General features: G+C 38.5%; 1 protein-coding gene across 4 annotated transcripts in view; it reads right to left on the bottom strand.

Annotated features, from left to right (window-relative positions):
* Window positions 1-22,286, bottom strand: part of LOC130921359 (AMP deaminase 2-like) — an 89,545-nt gene that overhangs the window by 25,620 nt on the left and 41,639 nt on the right. For all 4 annotated transcript variants that reach the window (XM_057845148.1, XM_057845149.1, XM_057845147.1 and 1 more), the window contains 7 exons: window positions 16,161-16,291; window positions 10,353-10,483; window positions 9,925-9,993; window positions 7,404-7,515; window positions 7,088-7,274; window positions 1,555-1,696; window positions 1,396-1,485 (listed from right to left, as the gene is read on the bottom strand). In XM_057845148.1, coding sequence (XP_057701131.1) covers window positions 1,396-1,485; window positions 1,555-1,696; window positions 7,088-7,274; window positions 7,404-7,515; window positions 9,925-9,993; window positions 10,353-10,483; window positions 16,161-16,291 — 862 coding nt within the window. The remainder of the gene's footprint in view (window positions 1-1,395; window positions 1,486-1,554; window positions 1,697-7,087; window positions 7,275-7,403; window positions 7,516-9,924; window positions 9,994-10,352; window positions 10,484-16,160; window positions 16,292-22,286) is intronic.

Below are 22,286 nucleotides of genomic sequence, written 5' to 3'. Positions count from 1 at the left end.
TGTCAGTGTGTCTTGTATGGTAATGCCGCCTTACATTGAACTCTTTAAAAACAGCGACTGTCTCTTTGCAAATTAGGCTAACACAGTTGTTGAGTGTTTTAGTAAAGAAATAGTCCAACTTCCACCTATCCTTGAAGTGTCGGCCATCGCAGTCAACATAGCAGTACTGCTGACCAATTTATTAAGTCTGTGTGCGGGCCAGACGCTATTGATTTTATGACAGGGGCTGGGGGCCGTATGAAATTTGACCACGGGCCACATTTGGCCCCCGGGCCGGACTTTGGACATGTCTGTCCTAGATTATTCAATTTACTTTAAATAAATATTACTATTTGTTCTTATTAAGACCATACCTCTAACAGTTGGTAAATTTTCACCTCAATCTACAAAAAAATCGCTTTCAAATAATGTTTTAATCAATATATTCTTGAATTAAAAGCATTTCTGACATTTCTAGGCTTTTATATAGATTAAAAATACAAATTTATGTCTTAAAATAAATCTGTTAATCTTATTTTAAGATAGCTATTTTTCTTATTTCAAGAGATGGATGTGAATAAAATTTACTTGAAGCACCGGCAGATAATTTAACTTATTTCTAGTAGATTTACACAGGAAACAAGGGAATTTAACTAGTTTTAACCCCTACAGACCAGAGCATGCTGCTGAAAGACAGGACGCCTTCAAGTCTATAAATCAATAAATACACTGAATTTTTAGTTGCTATTGCCTCTTCTGGGAGATGATTAGACAAACCTTTACCCACTGAAATCAAATCATGAGATTTAGCACGCCCTCTTTGCTATTTTTGGCTTTTTGAAAATGGCTGAGACAAAACGCAACTTCAAAAAGGCAAACGTAAGTGCTCATTTCTCCTCCAAAACAATGTAACATTAACATTATAAATAACCAATAAAAAAGCAAGAAATATCCCTGACCAAAAGAAATTGCACTTTGTTCTGGTATTTCAGTAGCGTAAAAATCAGCAAAGATTTTTTTTTTTTGCCCAGCAGAAAAAATGCGGGTCTAAAGGAGTTAAGGAGGTGTGTTTTTACAGTGTATGAGACTTTTGCCAAAACAATCAATAAATAAATAATAATAAATAAAAACCACTACAAAAATAAAAACAATGTATGTATATACTTTGTAATAATGATAATTTAAATATTAATTAACACGTCACACACACTAATTATGGAATATTTGAACATACAATAATTTATAGAAATTAGTTTTTACTCCCTTCTTGGAAGTTACATAGAATACAATCAAATAAAACTTGATACAAACCCGCTAACAAATGAAAACATCATGGCACAGGCAAAAATACACAAACAAACCCTAAAACTTAACACTAAACTGAACCGAAAAATTACAAATTCAACTAATACTTACACTGGGCCGTTAATGATGAGGGCCATCATTACATTCATGTCAGCGATATATTCCTTCAAGTCAGGATACGGAAGATCTAATAGTGTACTTCTGAAAAAGAAGATTTTTATTTAATTTCAAAAGCACAATTGAAACAGTATTTACCATATAGACACGTACTTATCCATGGTGTTCTTTTTAGTGTAAACGTGCATTACTCCATCTACCATCTTGCAACCATATCCCGTATCTGAGGGCAGATTTTTGGGGTCCAGATTGTCATAAGGGTGTGTCTCCGAAACAGGTGGGTGGACGGGAGCATCTGTACAAAATAAATCTTTTGGTTAGTTTCTCATCCAAGATAAAGAGGATTGCGTTCAACAATGGCTGAAAACTTGATCTGGGAGGAGAGCCAAATGATCAAATAATGCAGACAAATGTATGTTTAGGGTAGTGTTGCCGATGCAGTTACTGTACCAATATCATGTTTTTTTTTAACAATGTTCCTTTTAACACCAAATTACTGCATACTCATTTGACTGTAAAGTAACTGCTTTCGTGGCTTGGTCAGAAACTGCTTAGCCCTTTGTCTGCTGTTGATGGCGTTAGACATCCAATGACATTCATTCGCTAGCAACCCTCCCAGCTTCAAATGGATTGGACATCTACTGGGGATAAACTAATGGGTGAGAGAGTGGATCTTGGCCAGAGGAAGAAAACATTTTATTTTTTACCTCACTGGCTGCCATTGGCATCACTAGACGTCCAATTCATTTGAAATTGAAGGGTGGCAGTGAATGTTACCTGCCACCCTCCAACTTCAAATGTATTGGATGTCTACTTGTGAAAAACTCTTTGAAATTCATAGTAGAAAGATGATTGGACATCTATCAATAATCGTGGCAAGTTGGTGGCCATATTGCACAGCATCAGCACGTTTTTAGTCCTCTGCGATACTGATGATTTCATTTTAGTGCAGTTTCGGAACAGATAGTAGTATCAATGCAACACAAATTTAGGAATATACAGTATTTCCTTTTACTTCACATTGATAATACTTATAAAAAAAAAAAAATCATTCGTTTATTTCAGGCCATGATTCCTTGTCAAGACAACAAATATATACAGCTCATATAATCATGTAACAAAAAAAGAGCAGCAAAGCTAAGTAACATTGCAACATCAACGACATGCCTGAAAAGGAGTGGGAAGAAGAAAACTTATTTAATCCCACCCCTATTCTCATCTAATTAAGAACAAAAAATTCTTGCTACTTCTTTCCAAAAATGTAGGCCACCAAAAAATCAGTCCAATCAGTTTTGCACATAGACATTTTTGTACAAATTTTGTCCCTTGTGATGAAGTTACCACAGTTAACACCCAAACCAAAAACAATTTCATACCAACATGGTAAATGAAAGTAAAACCATACCAACAATGGTAAAGGCCACACACACAGGACAACAAATTATAAATGGCAACAATAACTATACCAACAACGGTCACGGACAATATACCAGCAATGGTAAGAAACAACCAGCACTCATACCTAGACAATTTACTGCTGTAATTAAGACCTTGTATCAGTATACTGTGACCAGACCATAAGTTTGTATAACCTTTTAAATCTGTAGATAGTTTGGCATTGCTTGTGTTGCATTCCCAGATTATTCCAAAGTTTCACGCCACACACAGACACACAAAAACTTTTACGAGTTGTTCGAATTTTTGGTATTAAGAAGTCTCCATATCCTCTTAAGTTATGACTCTCTCTTTCCTTGTAAAAAAGTTTTGCAATTTAATTGTTAATACTTTGTTGAACGCTTTATAGAGGATTATTGATGTATTATACTTTACAAGATCGTTAAATTTTAGCAGCTTTGATTGAATAAAGAAATTATGTGTGTGATCCAAAAACCTGACCTTATGGATGATCCGCACGGCCCGTTTCTGTAAGGTCACTAAAGGATTTATCGTGCTCTGATAAGTGTTTCCCCATACTTCGACACAATATGAGAACTATGGGAGAACCAAAGAGCAGTATAAAGTGCGGAGTGCGTTCTCATCAAGGAACTGTTTAACTTTATTTATAATTGAGAGACTCTTGGAAATTTTTGTTTTTATATGTCTGATGTGGGGTTTCCATGTCAGTTTACTGTCGATTGTGACACCCAAAAATGTCTTCACATCTACGTTTTCAATTTGGATACCATCAATAATTACATGCAAATCAAGATTAGTTTTAAAGCTACCAAACATCATAGCTTTGGTTTTACTTAAATTTAATGATAATTTGTTAATATCCATCCATTTTTAAATTTTAATTAGCTCCTTGTTCACGACATTTACCAACTCATTATAATTATTACTAAGATACATTGGTGTCATCTGCAAAAAGAATAAATTTTAGAGACTGAGATACATTAAAAATATCATTTATTATATATAGATTAAACCGTTTTGGCCCCAACACTGACCCCTGAGGAACACCACAAGCAATACCAAGTTGTTTTGATGTAAATTCTCCCATTTTGACATACTGCACCCTTTTGCTTAAATCATCTTTTAACCAATTCCCTGCAACCCAACGAATTTCATATTTTTCCAGTTTATGAATCAGAATTTGGTGATTGATTGCATCAAATGCATTTTTTTAGATCACAAAAAAATACCAATTGCATATTTTTTCTGATCTACCGCATTAGTGATTTCTTCAGTTGCTTGAATCATAGCCATTGATCTAAAACCATACTGGCCGTCATTTATTATGTTTCTCCAGAAATTTTTCTAGTCGAGAATTAAAAAGTTTTTCAAGAATTTTAGAAAACTGGGGCATCAGAGAAATTGGTCTGTAATTGTTAAAGCTATATTTATCACCACTTTTAAAATGATACAGAAAAGAATAGTAGGTAACTTAGATGGCATGCAAGATGACAAAAATAAAATAACTCTAAACCAGCACTGTGATGTTGCAGAAAGAAAAAAAACATCATTACAGAGACTCATGGGGAAAGAGGATTCAATTTGTTAGCGTGCTAAAAGAGTGGATTTGGAGCCACAGGAAAGCGGTCATGCGGTCTGATGAATCTAGATTCGGCAGAAAGAAATGAGGTCAGATGACTATATTATGAATGATCAGACTTTTTTTCCTAAGATGGCACACATATTTCAGGATAAAATGCCAAGATACAATACAGTCTAGTACAGAGTAGTTCACTGGAATATTATTTCAATTAATACATTGACCGCCACATAGTCAAAACTGTAACCTCATTGATGACTTTTAATTGCTGTTCGTATTTCCCTTCAAACTGGATTAGATAATAGACTTCTGTTGATTGAGACTGGCAAATTTCTGTTCTTTCGTGAACTTCGACTCAAGTCAGGATCATGTGGGGACATTAAATTATGATTAATTGGATGAGCATTGTTGACCAGAGAGACTTGTAGCAGAGGAAAACTACCAGCTCTGCAAACCCAAACAACCCTAATAGTCTGGCTTTGGTAGACAGGCCATATCGTCTGAATTGAACGCAAACTGGGTTGCTCAAATCCTCTTCCTCATGCTCTGAACTGACCTTCACTTTCGTCCCCATTCTTCACCCCACACTGTTTCCTTGGCAACGGCTAAGCCCCTTCACAGCCACAGGACAGTCATAGACTGCGAGGAATAGGGTTCGGAAAATCCCTGTGTTTAAAGTCTTCATTCTACTTCCGCAACATTCACAGTGCCTTGGTTCCATACGTAGGCAGGCGCCCCCTGTCGGCTGCTCACTACACTTTTGTGCTTTGTGGCGCACCTGTGTACCTGGAATTAATTTTGTTGCTCTGAAATATGTGCAATGACAATAATGCCTATTTTATTTCATGCTAGGATATTTCCATGTTGAGAGAGTCCAAATATACAGTGGTATGAAAAAAAAATCTGAACCTTTAAGAATTTCTCACATTTTTGCATAAAATCACCATCAAATGTGATCTGATCTTTGTCAAAATCACACAGATGAAAAAACAGTAGTTGTTTTCACCAAAAAATAGTGATATAGTAAAAAAAATAGTAAAAAAATAGTAATAGTATGCAAACAATGACAGAAGGGGGAAAATAGGTAAGTGAACCATCACATTTAATATTTTGTGCCCCCCCCTTTGGCAGCAATAACTTCAACCAGACGCTTCCTGTCGCTGCAGATCAGTCTGGCACATCGATTAGGACTAATCTTGGCTCATTCTTCTCTACAAAACTGCTGTAGTTCAGTCAGATTCCTGGGATGTCTGGCATGAATCGCTGTCTTTAGGTCATGCCACAGCATCTCAATGGTGTTCAAGTCTGGACTTTGACTTGGCCATTCCAGAGCGTGTATTTGATTCTTCTGAAACCATTCGGAAGTTAATTTACTTCTGTGTTTTGGCTCATTGTCTTGTTGCAGCATCCATCCTATTTTTAGCTTCAACTGTCTGACAGACGGCCTCAGGTTTTCCTGCAAAACATTGATTTTATTCTTCAATTAATGATTGCAAGTTGTTCAGCCCCTGAGGTAGCAAAACAGACCTGAGGTAGCAAAACAGCCCCAAATCATAATGCTCCTACTACCATGCTTCACGATGGGGATGAGGTGTTGATGTTGGTGAGCTGTTCCATTTTTCCTCCACACATGACGTTGTGTGTTACTCCCAAACAATTCAACTGTGGTTTCATCAGTCCACAAAATATTTTGCCAAAATTTCTGTGTAGTGTCCAAGTGCCTTTTTGCAAACATTAAATTAGCAACAATGTTTTTTAGACAGCAGTGGCTTCCTTCGTGGAGTCCTCCTATGAACACCATTCTTGGTTCTTAGTTTTACATATAGTTGATGTGTGCACATATACAGTGGGGAGAACAAGTATTTGATACACTGCCAATGGGTTTTCCCATTGGCAGTGTATCAAATACTTGTTCTCCCCACTGTATATTAGACTGTGCCAGTGATTTCTGTAAGTCATTAGCAGACACTCTAGGGTTCTTTTTTACCTCTCTGAGCAGTCAGTGCTGAACTTTTGGCGTCATCTTTGGTGGACGGCCACTCCTTGGGAGAGAAGCAACAGTGCCAAGTACTCTCCAGTTGTAGACAACTTCTCTGACTGTCGATTGATGAAGATCCAGACTTTTACAGATGGTTTTGTATCCTTTCCCAGCTTTATACAAATTAACAATCCTTGATCGCTCTTTTGACCGAGCCATGATGCACATCAGCCATTGCTTCTCATCAAGACAATTCTTACCAGGTGTGTGTTTTATAGTGGGCAGGGCAGCTTTAAACCACTCATCAGTGATTGGGCACACACCCGACTTAAAATGTTTGGTAAAAATTGGTTTCAATACCTCTTTAAGTCTCCTTAGGCAGAGGGTTAACTTATTATTTTTCCCCCTTCTGTCATTGTTTGCATTCTATCCTCATTAAAATATGAAAACGTTGGGTATTTGAGTGGTTTTAGTTAAAGCAGACAATGTTTTTTCATCTGTGCGAGTTTGACAAAGATCAGATCACATTTAATGGTGATTTTATGCAGAAATGTGAGAAATTGCAAAAGGTACCTCTGGACTGGCAATGAGTTACACTGCATTAGCATTTTAAATGATGCCACATGTATTTCAAAGCTAAAGGCATTTCAACAAAATATTACCACACTTGACAATGTTTCCTTTTAGTCACATTTGGTGTATGCATGTGATACCGGCATCGACGGGGGTCTCGGGAAATTTGTCATAGATTCCCATGTCCAGTGGCTTCAAGCCGAGGTCCTGCAAGGCATGAGCTGTGGTCTTGCAAAAAGACTGCAAGGATCTGTTGATGTACTTCTCTCGAATGAACAAAGCCTTCACCACGCACTTGGCAGCATCAACCAAGTCAGTGAAAGGTACCTGAGGAGGTATTAAAAATATACAAACATTTAGGAGGGATTCAAGGTTAGCTGGAAAAAAATGTGGCTTACCAGACTGGGTGGGTTAAAAAAAAAAAAAGTAATAATAATGCTGCAAAGACCTCCTCACCCCACATTTTTCCTCTCCAGATATTGAGACCCGCTGATACTCTCTCTCCATTGGCATTTCCCGTTCCTTGATGCCATTATCACCAACGTCAACACTCTTCTCCTTCATTAACCTTAATAGAGGCAGAAAGGGCAGTTCTGAGTTTAAATGGATTAACAGAGGCTATTGCATGATAAATAGAATATTTTTAAATTAATCTTTGACAGAAACCTTTTCATTGTAATCTCTTCAGATTTTATTCTTATTTCAAGGCACATACAGTAAACATGGCGTACGGTTAAAGACTGAGGAATACCATCAATCAAGTTCCCAGTGAAGGGGAACAGGAGGTCAATGATGTTACATTCATAATGTCTCCCAATGGCTTTGGGAGGCATTATCAAACACTGAACTGAGGAAGTAAAGTATATTGCAGTATATATCATTTACGTATCATATAAGTTATTTATTAATGTGCTACACTACCTTTATTGCGTCAAGGCACTGATACTATAGTTTACATTAGAAAACTCCCATGACACGCACATTGGTGCTTTGACTTATGACCTCGTCACATCAGTGGCAGCCAAGGAGTTAATTTATACACATTGAATCCGTTAGAACTGTAGGAAGGATGTTAATATGTTTCCTTAGTGTCATGTTGTAAGCAGAGGTGGGTAGAGTAGCCAAAAATTTTACTCTAGTAAGAGTAGCATTCCTTCTAAATAATATTACTCAAGTAAAAGTAGTCAAACAAAAATTTACTCAAGCACTGGTTGAAAAGAATACTCGAGTAATGAGTAACATTGTGTGTAACTGCTTACAATGTCTGATTTAAAAAATAATGCTGTATTTTTTAAATCAGAACAACTTATCTATATGAACTGTTGTTATTACGCTGTACTATAACCTATTAACTGACCACATTAGGCCAAAAAGATGACATAAAAATAATCAATTTCAGATTGGAACAACACTGTGAAACATCACCCGATTGGTATAATGGAGTCATGTGGTTATTGTTGCGACGTCTCATTGGTGAGCCTGAGACGGTGGTGTGCTCTCTCTGGCACCAAATGGAGGAGTTCAAGTATCTTGGGGTCTTTTTCACGAGTGAGAGTAGGAGGGAGCGGGAGATCGACAGGCGGATCGGTACAGTGTCTCCAGTGATGCGGACTCTGCACCGGACTGTAGTGGTGAAGAAGGAGCTGAGCCAAAAGGAGAAGCTCTTTACCAGTCGGTCTACGTTCCTACCCTCACCTATGGTCACGAGCTATGGGTTGTGACTGAAAGAACAAGATCGCGGATACAAGCGGCCGAAATGAGGTTCCCCCACAGGGTGTCTGGGCTCTCTCTTGGGGATAAGGTGAGAAGCTCGGGTATCCAGGAGGGACTTGGTGTCACATTGCTACTCCTCCGCATTGAGAGGAGCCAGTTGAGGTGGCTTGGGCATCTGGTTCGGATGCCTCACTGGAGAGGTGTTCCAGGCATGTCCCACTGGCGGGAGGCCCCGGGGACGACCCAGGACATGCTGGAGAGACAATGCCTCTCAGCTGGCCTAGGAACATCTTAGGATCCTGCCGGAGGAGCTGGTCGAAGTGGCTGGGGAGAGGGAAGTCTGGGCTTCCCTGCTAAAGCTGCTGCCCTCCGCGGCCCGACCCAGGATTAAGTGGTAGATGATGGATGGATGGATGGATGGATGGATGTAGAATAAAAAGGAAAAATGTAATGACTCTTGTGTAGCCCAAAGTAGCTGAGTAAGAGTAGTGTTTCCTCTTCCCAAATCTACTCAAGTAAAAGTTAAAAGTATCGCATGGTAAAGATAGTCTAAGAAGTACATTTTTCCTCAAAAAGTTACTCAAGTAAATGTAACATGTTACTACCCACCTCTGGTTGTAAGTGGCAAAATACAAAAGTTACTGTGTGGTCAATGTAATACAGTTCATTTTTAGAGCAACTCTGGGTCGTCTTTTACCGTCAATGGTGGTTAAGATGGTTTGACAACGTCCTCCAAAAAACATAGAAGAGCAAGGGAGGACAAAACATAACATGCGATTATGTTTTGTGCTCACATTTTCCGATGTTGTAGGTTAAGAACAATTGTAATTACTGTGTGTTTTCAAACTGTACAACACTTCATTTCAATGGGGATACATTATTTGAGATTTGAGACATGAATGGTCATGCAACAAATCAAACATGCATCTCAAGGCACCACTGTATACTGAAATAATGATCTCACCTTGACATATTCACAAATTTTCTTCTGTTGTTCGAATAGCATGCCATGAGTAGTAGCACAGATTAACTGTACCTTCAGCCTGTCACGCCACTAATACGTACATTGCTGTCATAGATAGCAGAACAGGTATGTGGTTGCAAATTTTTGGTTGTAAATAGATACCTTGTGGACCAATTAAGTTTAATGGGAGAATATCCTGCAGCTTACCTGATTATATATCATGTGACATACTATTAAGTTCGGGTCAATGATAAATTGCAGTGTCAGAGCAAATCACAAAGTGAAGCAAAGCACACTCACTCGAGGTCTGTGGTACTGTCGATTTTCAGGAAGTCCTGTTTGGCGCGGAGCAAGATCTCGGGCTCAAGCCTTGGGCGTGCGAGGCAGCGGCACAGGGAAGCGTGGATAAGAGGACGGCGAGGGACAGGGGCAGATTAGAGGTTAAGCACACTCACAAACAGTCAACAATGCTATACGCATTACGCCCACAACCACACACATACATAAACACACAGTCTGCCTAAGGGATTTTAGCATTTAAGTGATCAAGGTGATTTTCTAAGACACGATGACCCAAATCATCAGATTAGTGATGCAAATGCAAATTGCGCCAACTCATCTCATTGTATTTGTGTCCAAGCGAGTAAAGCACGAGTGGAAGCCAACACTTTGTCTGTCTGCCATATTGGAGATATACCGCTTTTGTACACATGCTTTAGGTTCCTCACTTAATGTCTTGGCTAATCTGCCTCTCGAGACGGTGCCGGCGCTCCTCCAGCTGCTCGATGGGGCTGTCCTCTGGGAACTCATAGGGGGCGCTGCGCATCTCACTTTCCGCCATGCTGCGCGTGAAGAGTTCCTGGCATCAACATCAGAAACACAGTCATCAGTGAGGGGAACAACCATGGTCTATTTTGGATCAAAAACAAACAAGAACAAGTAGACCTCTGCCACAGTTAAATCATTTATCATTGGCCATGCTGATGTTGCTCAGAGTCCAAGAACCGCATAGTTTAAAGTCATCATCTTGATGCAGAATTTCACAATACGATGAAGATAATGTGATGTGATTTCATAACTTTCCACTCAAAATAGGAAAAGTTCAAGATGAGGTTCTGCTCTCTTGTGGATTAAATTAGACATTTACTAATTAGCAATCAGTTGTTTGTAAAAGCTACACAGTTATACTTGCAAATTACAACTTTATTTTTTGTAAAAAAGAAGAAAAAAATCTCATAATATTCTGACTTTATTGTTTTAACTCTATTCTTAATATTTGTAATGTTCTCTTGAACGCTAAGCTTTTTTCTTACTTGATTCACATAATAGTACAACATAATTCTTGAAAAAAATGATGTTTGGTAGTTCTTCAAAAGTAAATATCACACTATCATACTCATTAATAAGATCTACTTTCATAAAAACAACTTTATTCTCAGCAATTACTTTTTCCAAAATATTAATTTATTGCTGCCAGTGTTGTCACTAACGTGTTACTGTAATTTGATTACTTTCTTTCAGTAATGAGTAATCCAACGCGTTCATTTTTACAAACCAGTAATCTGATTAAGTTTGTTTCCTTAGTGTCCGAGCATTACTATTTTGTTATTGCTTCAGAATGTATGTAGAATGAAGAATATTGCAGTCATGTATGAAGAGCATTATGAATAGGAAATGTTAGAAAGGCTCCTGCTAGGTGTTCGTTTCTATGGTAGCTGCTCATAGGTCTTCCTGTTTTGGTCTCGAATGACACGCGCTAAGTATTTTGGGACTGACGTGTGCCAGAGCGAGTGCACATTCGAGTGGATTGCAGCGACTTGTTGAAATGTATGAGGGAAATTTGATCTGTATGCGTCCATGAATGAACGTGAGTATTTTATTTTTCCTTCATTCTAGAGGGTTCCAGCGATAGTTTGGAGCCAGTACATGCGCGGCCGTTTCGTAGCTTTGCCGTTGCAACAGCGGGTAGTCGTCACTCCCACTCGTCCTCACAATGTCGGCGACAATTTGATATATCATATTCGTGTTGCACATTGATGCCGTGAGGTGACCTGTTCATTTGGCATCTTTAGGATGTGTTGTAAATCCGACTGAGTGAAAAGTGCTTGGTTACGCCATGTTTTGTGGCCAAATTGACCGCGTGTGCATACGGCGTACTTCCCGGTTGCGCGCGCGCATCCGCGCCCGCCCCGACCTTAGTGTTTATTGCACTGTGCAATTCATTTGTGTGTTGTTGATTATTCTGCAGTCAATTTGCATTGTTTTATTTTGGCACTGATATGCTATGAACCCTAACCTCAAACACCAACCCGACATTCTGAATTTATGACATTAAGCTTGTTCTTCGAGTTAGCGGGGTTTAATTATTCGGTGGCGATGATTTCAACTCATTCCATGCAGTCTGTCAGTTATTTGTTAGTTTCAGGGGCTCCGAAGTGTCTAAGCTAGTGTGATTCAATGGTGTTTGAAATCAACTCCATCGATAATTAAACCCCAGCTAACTCGAATATTAAGCCTGATAAGAAAAATTCTGATCTTTGCTTTAAATTCAGTTATCGGAAAATCAGTTACATGTGATGACATTTTTCTGTTGTCATTCTTATGATGAGGCAGCAAAGGAAGAAAAATTGGCAAAAAGTAACTTATAAATTACTTTTAAAGTAACTTAGTTACTTCGATAATAAAGTGATCAGTAAAGTAACTAGATTACTTTTTTGAGACGTACTCAATAATCAGTCATTACATTTTTCAAGTAATCTGTGCCAACACTGATTACTGGATTAATAGACATTTAACTGCCATGTATACAGACCCAAAAAATTAAAATATTTTTTTTATTGTCTTTTGTTGTTGTGCAATGTCCCTTTTCCTTATTTTGTCTTAATTCTCATAACATTACATCATTAAAAATATAATGACATTATCTTGAGACAATAACTTCTCCCCTAAAATATTATGACATTATCTTCAAAGATGTTGTTTTCAAGAAGTTAAGCATTAACCAGTGTTGTTTTCGTCAACAATTACGATAACGAAAATATTAAAAATTAATAAATGTTTTGTCGACGGCCAATTTTTTTATGACGATGATGGGCTAAAAACGTGGCGTGGGAGACTAGAACAAAACGAGACAAATGCTAGATTCCGTCTGATGAGACGAGGACGAGACAAAAATGTGACAGTTTCTGTCATATGTTCACAATGAGAGTACGTCAGCTTGCATCTTAGCAGTGTTTGGCTCGTGTCACTCATGTGTAGGGTTGGGCATTGTTTGAAATTAAACTATTCCGGTTCCCAACGATTCTCGATTCCGATTCTTATAAGAGGCAGGGTCAAAAAAAAAAAAAAAAAAGAGGCAGGGTAAAAAAATTTATAGTTTAAGAATTTATTAGTTTATAGTAATGTCTGAACTTCTCCATTTTTTTAAATTATATGAAATTAAAATTTATTATTATTATTTTATTATTTACTACTTAATTATTTATTATTAATACAATTATTAATTAATAAGGGTGTAACGGTACATGTATTTGTATTGAACTATTTCGGTACGTGGTTTTTGGTTAAGATCGGGCAGACCGGAAGTCACTCGTATAAAAATACGGTGGATCCGGTCGATTTTCAAACTAATATGCAATCGTAACCCATTTTTTGAGTCCATCAGATCGCTACAGTGGTAGATCGGGGCACAGTTGACTTGTCTTTGTTGATTTACTGCTGTCTTCTCTGCTATAATAATAACCAACACGGCCCTGTGTTCAATACAAAACCCTCCAACCACAACAAAACAAGTAGGATCTAATATTCACATAGGAACTAAAGTTATACAACATAAAATATACAATATAAATGAATAATACATCACATTTGTAAAAAATTTGTAAACACATAATAAAATGAAAAATAGCCCATTTAAATCAAATACATTGAAATGAGCTAAAACACCTGTAATTAAATAATAAGAATAATACACAGATCCTGCTTACACAATTAAATTTATTAATTTCTGTGTGGCGCTTTAACTTGAGAATATCCACCAATAAAGCTTTTGAAAACCGTTCATAAGAAGAAGAAAAAAAGATTCATTGAGGCATTCCATTTGTAAAATACATGTTAAAATCTTTGTCATTGGGATTGCTTTTCTCTTTAGCACAGGACTTCTTTTTTCTTCTTTCTTTCAGAAAGAAAGCTGACCAATACGTGGTGTCTGAAAGGCAAATTGTTGTTGGATTATCCTTATATACCCGCTACTTTTTGAGCAGAATTCTAGCTTTGTATAGGCTAATGTTCCTATTGTTGAAAGCACAAAGGTGTGTAATAAACAACTTGCACATTTATATTTTGCATTTTGTTTTCTTACTGTACCGAAAATGAACCGAGCCGTGACCTCAAAACCGAGGTACGTACCGAACCAAGATTTGTGTGTACCGTTACACCCTTAATAATTAATATGAAATTTATGAATCATATGAACTTCTCACAGGGCTATTTTTAACTTGTATATAAATATCAGTATTTGAGCTTGAATGTGATTAATTTTCTTTCCACAGGAGGAGTGCACTTTCACAAAGATGTTTATTTTTCAAAAGCACACAGAGAAAACATTTACTCATATTCTTGTGCCATACATGTACCTTAGCTGTGAGGTACGACGAAGCATTCGTATAAATTCTTCTACTGATTATAATTTGATGTATATGAGGCAAAATAATAAGGTTTCCTTATTCGTAAAAACCGATGGTGTTGTGTTTACAGACACATGAAATGTTTATGTTGTGACATTACTAGTTAGGCCATTGAGTGGCGCTGTAGGAGTGTACGTATAATGTGGAGAAGAGATGAGAGCGTCTGGCAAGGATGCTATGTGATGTGGTGCTATGTTTTCATTGCTACGAGTTCATTAAAAAAAGTAATCGAATGCTTCATATGGCTGCATCTTTCTAAATAAGCAACACAACAAATTCCAAAATAAAAATCATTCTAATAATGTTGGTTTTAACGGAGGCATACACTGCTTTAAAATGGTGGCTGTTTACTCACGCTATCGAGTCTTGTCATTTCGTATCTAGTTCTCTTTGCATGATCTAGCGCCGCCAAATCTGTAATTTCACATCTAGTTCTATATACATGATATATTCTCGTACTATTCCATCCATTCATCATCTACTGCTTAATCTGGGGTCGGGTTGCTGGGACAGCAGAAGACAAACGTAATGCATTGTTTTACTTACCTGGTTCTGACGGCACAGTGTGTCAAATACGTAGCACTCAGCTAGCCATGCACTTGGCACTCGTATTGAAGCCGGCCGTGCATAATTGGTCGTTCAGCCAACTTTGCATGATATAGTTGTGTTGCAAATGCTGCACTGAGCTGGCTGGTCTTTTTTTTGTGTAAAGTTAAGCCAAACCTTTGAGCAACGCCTCACCATGTCCATGGTTGTAATCAAGTTGCAATGCACAAACACGCGCTTCTTGTGGATTTTTCTTCGTGGTTTTCGGGAGCAATTTTTTCCCGCTCAGCGGTCAGGGCAGCGAAACATGGAATCAAAATTTTAAAATTCGAACGGTTTCGAGAGAACTGTAGTGTTAGAACCGGGTCCTATTGATGCTCAGTGTTCGATGCCCAACACTACTCATGTGAGATGTGCTGTGCGCCTCTCCCTCACTCTTCTCACTGGAGTTTAGGTTGTGTCTAGAGCTAGGCTGCGCTCCATCTTGCTTGTTTGGAAACAGTAAGATTTGTTTTCTTATCTTGGCAAGATAGAATATGCAATTCTGCTTTAGCCTTTAAAGATCTGTGCTGAGTGATCATCAGACGCTAAATCTAACTCCTAGCATTAGCGTAGCATGTGTGTTTTTGTCAGCATCAACTTAAGAATGGAGATCGTCCTCGTAAAACACTGGCCAGTCTAAAGCAGAGCCACTTGGTTTTTCTGGTCAGTAAGTCTAGAGGAGAGCCAGTTGGCGATATGGCATTTGGCTAATACGTAGCCCACTTCAGCTGTTTGGTAAATGAGCAATTCCTGGGGAATACTGATTGTTTGCAACTTCTGTCTAGTCTCTAAGAATAGCAAAAATAAATCCCAGACTTCCCAGTGTTAAACACTCAGACATTGTTTTCCACATACAGTTCGTGGTCTTAAAGTGGGTTTATTTAAAAATGATATACTGCTTTTCCTGCTGAGCGTATACTATTATCATCACCAAGCTGGCGTTGTCCTTGTAGACGTTACAATATGTGCTCGTCTATGTTCATTCGAAATTGTTGGAAACCTTTTTTTTTAAATTTTTGGACAAAAACATTTATAGACGAAAACCTTACGAGTAACTGTCGACTAAAACTACACCAAGTTTGTATGAGATTATGACTAAAATATGACTACGATTAATAATTATTTACTAAGACGTACAAGGGCTGCCAAAAACAACACTGACATAAAAACATCAATGTTAACTCATTCAGCGCCATTCACAATGATAGGCATGTAATCCAGTTCAATTTAATGTACATTGATATAGTAAAACTTGATTTTTACCTCTGCAATCTCTTTGTACTTCTCTTCCATGGAGGTTCGTAGGTCAACCGGGAACTGTTTCAAAGAGACAGGGGTTCCTGGGAGGGAACGCTGAGGCTTGAGGGGTTTTGACCCAGATACACCACACAGATCTGCAAGAAGACCAGTTACAATGGTAAGTGATTAAATTCAAGTAAAGTTGGTTGAGTAGTGCTTTTAAATAGCTAGTGCAATACCTTGTATGGTAATGTTAAATTTGTGATATTATTAAACAGAGACCTGAGGATTATCATCTTTGTAAAGGCAAGAGTTTTGATGGATGATGTTGGATCATGTGGGAATGTGCAGCTTGAGTATCCTATGTTTTGGTCATTGAGCGTAAATAAAACTGAGTGGGCTAATGGAGTGTAAAAACACATGCCGTGTTCCAGACACTGTTTAAATCCTTCACAATAACATCAATCACTTATATCGCGTCAGTCTGAAGTTGAAACAGCTGAAACAGAGACATTGTGTGTAATCTCAACAGCAAAAAGCGAACAACTGAACAATCTAAGAAACAAATACAAAACAAGAAGCTTGTGGTTGACCCAATTGTGTGATGTTAAACTATTTTTATAGCAAGCACTAATTGTAGTCTTATTCTGAGGGACGGTCTAAAATATTGGACTAGGACAACAACAGCCAGCCAGCACTTTAGCGAAAATCATCATTTAGCCAAAATGAAAGACCAACATAAGCAGCACAAAGCATCTCACAAATGAGTTCACTCTCATCTTTCATGAACTACATAAACATTTTCTTGTAATTGTGTTTGAAGAGTGAGCTTCAATGTCACCTATAAGCTGTGCATGTGCGCAATTGCGCACTGCTTGCACATACTCAGCGCACAAGAATATCTATGCAGAGCACAAATCAAAATTCAACAGAAACGTATTGTAGCGTCACTAGGACTACTGTCGGCGCCGACTGTGCAGTCTCTGTAATGCCAAGCTTGCATACCACGGCAGCACGTCGGCCGTGAATAAACACCTGAAGTGCCGTCAACCAGGCATAAGTTTCGAAGACGACATGAGCCAACAGGCTGGCGGATCGTAAGTCCATATAACGACATTTTTTATTAAAGTTGCATTTATGCAGGTCGTACGACAGTATTAGGGGCTAAGGTTGGCTACCCAGATAGCAGACACACGTTGAATGAACTTTGACTTATCCTTAAAATCATCACTATGGTTGAGATTGAAATTTTCGACAATAAACAATGTTGAGTCAACATTGCAAATACTGATGACACCTGACAGTGACGTTGAAACAACATTGTTCTATGGTGTATCAGGCGATGGTTGGGTTAACATTGTTTTATAGTTGATGAAATAATGTTGACAAATAGTTGATTTTTGACTGACAGAGAAATATGATTGAAAATTCATCGAATAATGCATGACCGGGAGCTATGGTCAAAAAATAGTGTTCGTGGTTGAGCGGGAAGACAGCATATCACCTCAAACAAACTCCACTGGAAACGCCTCATTTAAGGATAGCCATATTTAAAGGTAAGCCCGTTGCTTTATTCTGAGCCTTTATCAGCAATGCTGTCTTTTTGGTAGAATGAGCCGTGTTTATCATCAAAGTTGTACATAAAACGGTTTGCCTGACACAACATGACAAAGTGGCCGAAATTGTAAGAAACAGTGCATTTCTGTTATTGGCATACAAGTGAAGACCTACTTAGCCTGGATGTTAGCTAAGTAGAACTTAGTTCAGGCAAAAGTAATTCTTTGTCCCAATTAAAGACCTAAAATCACTAGATATGATACAATTGACCCTTGTCTATATTCATTCACTGAACACAAAGACAGTGCGGTCATTTTTCCATCGTAGCTAGCTAACTTGCTAGCTCCGTTCCCATATGTAGCCCTAACTTGGTTTGGGATTGATCGAGAAACTCACTTCACCACAAAATACTCAAGTGTGTTAAACTAACTCATGACACCTGCTTGAATTCCTTGATACGAATTAACAGTGAATGCAGTTTTGTTTGTATTTTTCAGATTCACTGAAGAGGCAGACAGGGATGGCCGCGTCAAAAGCTTGCAAAACATAACATTGATTCAGCGTTGCTCCAATATTATTAATAATCAAAATGACGTTTAGGTTTTGTAGAGATTTCAGCGTTGGAACAACATTGACCGAGGGTGCAAAAGTGATGACAAATCAACGTCGGGAGTCAACGTTGATACAACGATATAAGATTGACAGCGGAATGTTGATTCAACATCATTTCAACGTCTGTCAGCTATCTGGGTAATGTAGCTGAATAGCTGAATAAGCAGCTACGTATTTTATGAAGCGCATTGCCGCCTACATTAAAATCAATAATCTTGAAAGAATCTTGTGTTTTAGAATTGGTTTTACAAATAAGGAAATCCTTACTATTTTGCTTCATCTACATCAAATTATAATTATTTGAAGAATTTATACCAATGCTTCATCGTAATGCCCAGCGAAGGTACATGTATGTAAAGTGCGTAGCTTCTCACAGCTACATTACCCCTACGTAACAATGTGACTTTTGCTTCTCATAGCAAAATTACGACTTTAATCTCGTTTTTTTTTTTTTTTTTTTTAATTCATTTGGCCCTAACACTCCATCATAGCGTCGTATCAACGTGCATCAGTTTTTTTTCACGTACTTTACGCCAGTGATATGTCACATTTACTGTAATAAGCCATGTAACTTGCTATGATGCAAGCTTTTAAACAGGTGTGATACTAGTGTGTGGCCACAGAGTACAAATCTGATGTTGCTCACAGTGGTCCGCAGTGTGCTCATGGAGCTTGTGTGTCTTCTCAGACACCTGAAAAATTAGGCGGAACATTGGTGAGCTGTATTTGTGTGTGAAGAGTGAGCTGTTTTGCCTGAAAACTACCAGCAGCAATCAATTTATGGAAAAATGTTCATGGTCAAATATGAAATTTAAATTTCCTAGGGTACTTCCAACAGAATCTCAAAGACAGCAAGCGAACGAGACACCAAGGACCACTACTATACAGCATAGAAATCCATATGAAGTGTCCTAAACATCACTCATTTGTGAGTAGTCAGCACTTTAAAAAAAAAAAAAAAAAAAGCGAGTCTGAAGCTGACACAGAGGAGTTTTCCATTATCGAGACCTGCTGAAAACAGATGACAGCGTCCACTCCAATCTAATGTCAACACAATACAAAGAAACTAGTGAACGTCGTACAATTTCAGTCTTAACAGTTCAAAAGAACCAAAATTTTCAATGAATGTTTATCCTCAGATGACTACTATGTGTTTACTCACTATACTGTAGCTGGTGTCTGAAAAGATGAGTAGAGGACAGTGACACCGTAAAACATGTCAACACACAGTGAGTCCTCCTCAGTTTAGCATCCAGTAATCCCCAGCCTGCCGACCACAGATGACTCTTAATCCAGCAACCGCGACACTATTTATCTCTGTCACATCATGTTACTGTACCGGGGGACACGTCCATCCCAGCAACAGGCACGCTACAAAAAAAAAAAAACTTGTTTTTGTAGTCATAATGGATGACTGGTTTCTACACCCAAGTCTAAATAAAGATGGATGTTTTTTTTATTGCTGTAGTTGAGTTCTGCATTGACAAATGTGTTGCACGGTCTGTAAACAACACATGTAAGATGTTCTTGGCAGCAGTTTGAGTCGTGCCACTCAACAGAGTTGTCTAATTGTCTTGAATGTTTTTGTCAGCTCCTTTTGGCAAAGTCCACAGTTTCTGACAGGCATTTCTTTGGTGTTTGTATGAACAGGTTGCCACGGTTTGAGGAAGCTCCTCACCTCAAAAATGTTGAATGTTTATGAGAGTATTTTTGAACAAAACCCTCCAGCTCCTCCATCCTTACGTAGGCTGAGAGTGCTGCTCTGGCCTATTATAACCCTTCTAATGCTGAAAGGCCCTGTCAACCAGTTTTTAGCAGCATTTATTATTATTTTCTTAACCAAGAAATGGCCACATGAATGTTGTAAAACCACATTTTACAGGGTCTAGAAGATCAACGCAAAGCCAAGTTTGTCGTGGGTAAACCTGGTTTAACTGTTAGCATTAGCTTGTTTACAACCACACTACCAGTCAAAGGTTTGGACACCCTTTTTAATGATGTTTTATGACGAACTGTTCGAATCGGTAGTGTATGAATTCAGCATGCCCCAAATTGCCTTATAGTGGTACCTCTACTTATGATATTAATTGGTTCTAGAAGTAGTTTCTTAAACTGAAAATTCAGTAAATAGAGATGTGTTTTCCATGTAAATGCCCTAATCCGTTCCAAGCCCCCGCCCACAAAATTTGGACATAAATCTTTCATAAAGCATAAAAATGCATCGAACATATAACAAACACATGTTACAATTACATTGTTGCACAATAAACTTAAAATGAGAGTTGTGTGTTATGTTAAAAAAACAACAACAAAAAAAAAGAATAAAAGTTAATACTACTACATAAAGCTGTCAGAACATGTCATGGCCAGAGAGGCGAATGAAAAGGATGACTCACACATACACAAGCAGTAGAGGCCTCGCTTAGCCAATTGAATGCAAGGAAAATGATAGGCAATACCCAACGGCAGAGCAGCTATAATTATGTTAAGTCCAGTAAACTCTGGGAACTGCGAGTAGGGGGCCATACTGTATTTTTGCCTTTCGTATCCTGAAATTTCATACGTAACAAGAGGCAATATTTTCCCGTTGAGGCGCATCGTAACTGGAAAATTCTGTAAGTACTGTAGAAACGTTAGTAAGTAAGGTACCACCGTATACAAGTAACAAAGAAACATACTCTTACTCAAGATGTCACACATACAGTGTATCACAAAAGTGAGTACACCCATCGCATTTTGTCATATATTTAAGTATATCTTTTCATGGGACAACACTGACAAAATGACACTTTGACACAATGAAAAGAAGTCTGTGTGCACCTTATATAATAGAGTTAGTTTATTTTCCCCTCAAAATAACTCAAAATATAGCCATTGATATCTAAAACCCTGGCAACAAAAGTAAGTACACCCTTTATAAACTACATCCCTAAATGTCCAAATTGAGTACTGCTTGTCATTTTCCCTCCAAAATGTCATGTGACTCGTTAGTGTTACTAGGTCCAGGTGTGCATAGGGAGCAGGTGTGTTCAAATTTGTAGTGTAGCTCTCACACTCTCTCAAACTGGTCAATGAAAGTTCCAACATGGCACCACATGGCAAAGAACTCTCTGAGGATCTTAAAAGACGTATTGTCGCACTACATGAAGATGGCCAAGGCTAAAAGAAGATTGCCAACACCCTGAAACTGAGCTGCAGCATAGTGGATAAGATCATCCAGTCTTTTAAAAGAGCAGGGTCCACTCAGAACAGGCCTCGGGTTGGTCGTCCAAAGAAGCTGAGCGCACGCGCTGAGCGTCACATCCAGATGCCTTCTTGGAAAGATCGTCACAGGAATGCTGTCAGCATTGCTGCAGAGATTGAAGCGGAGGGGAGTCAGCCTGTTAGTGCTCAGACCATACGCCACACTCTACATCAAATTGGTGTGCATGGCTGTCACCCCAGGAGGAAGCCTCTTCTGAAGACGGTACACAAAAAAGCCCGCAAACAGTTTGCTGAAGACATGTCAACAAAGCACATGGATTACTGGAACCATGTCCTTTGGTCTAATGAGACGAAGATTAATTTGTTTGGTTCCGATGGTCTCAAGCATGTGTGGCGGTGACCAGGTGAGGAGTACAAAGATAGCCTACAGTCAAGCATTGTGGTGGGAATGTCATGGTCTGGGGCTTCATGATTGCTGCAGGTGTTGGAGAGTTACATTCCATTGAGGGAAAAATGAACTCCAACATGTACTTTGAAATACTGCAGCAGAGGATGATCCCCTCCCTCCAGAAACTGGGTTGCAGGGCAGTGTTCCAGCATGACAGTGACCCCAAAAACACCTCAAAGATGACCACTGCTTTACTGAAGAGGCTGAGAGTAAAGGTGATGGACTGGCCAAGCATGTCTCCAGACTTGAACCCCATAGAACATCTTTGGGGGATCCTCAAGCGGAAGGTGGAGGTGCGCAAAGTCTCAAATATCCGGCAGCTCCGCAAC

Source organism: Corythoichthys intestinalis, chromosome 9 (assembly GCF_030265065.1).
Source record: "Corythoichthys intestinalis isolate RoL2023-P3 chromosome 9, ASM3026506v1, whole genome shotgun sequence".
Taxonomy (NCBI): Eukaryota; Metazoa; Chordata; class Actinopteri; order Syngnathiformes; family Syngnathidae; genus Corythoichthys; species Corythoichthys intestinalis.
This window is presented reverse-complemented; position numbering and strand designations above follow the sequence as displayed.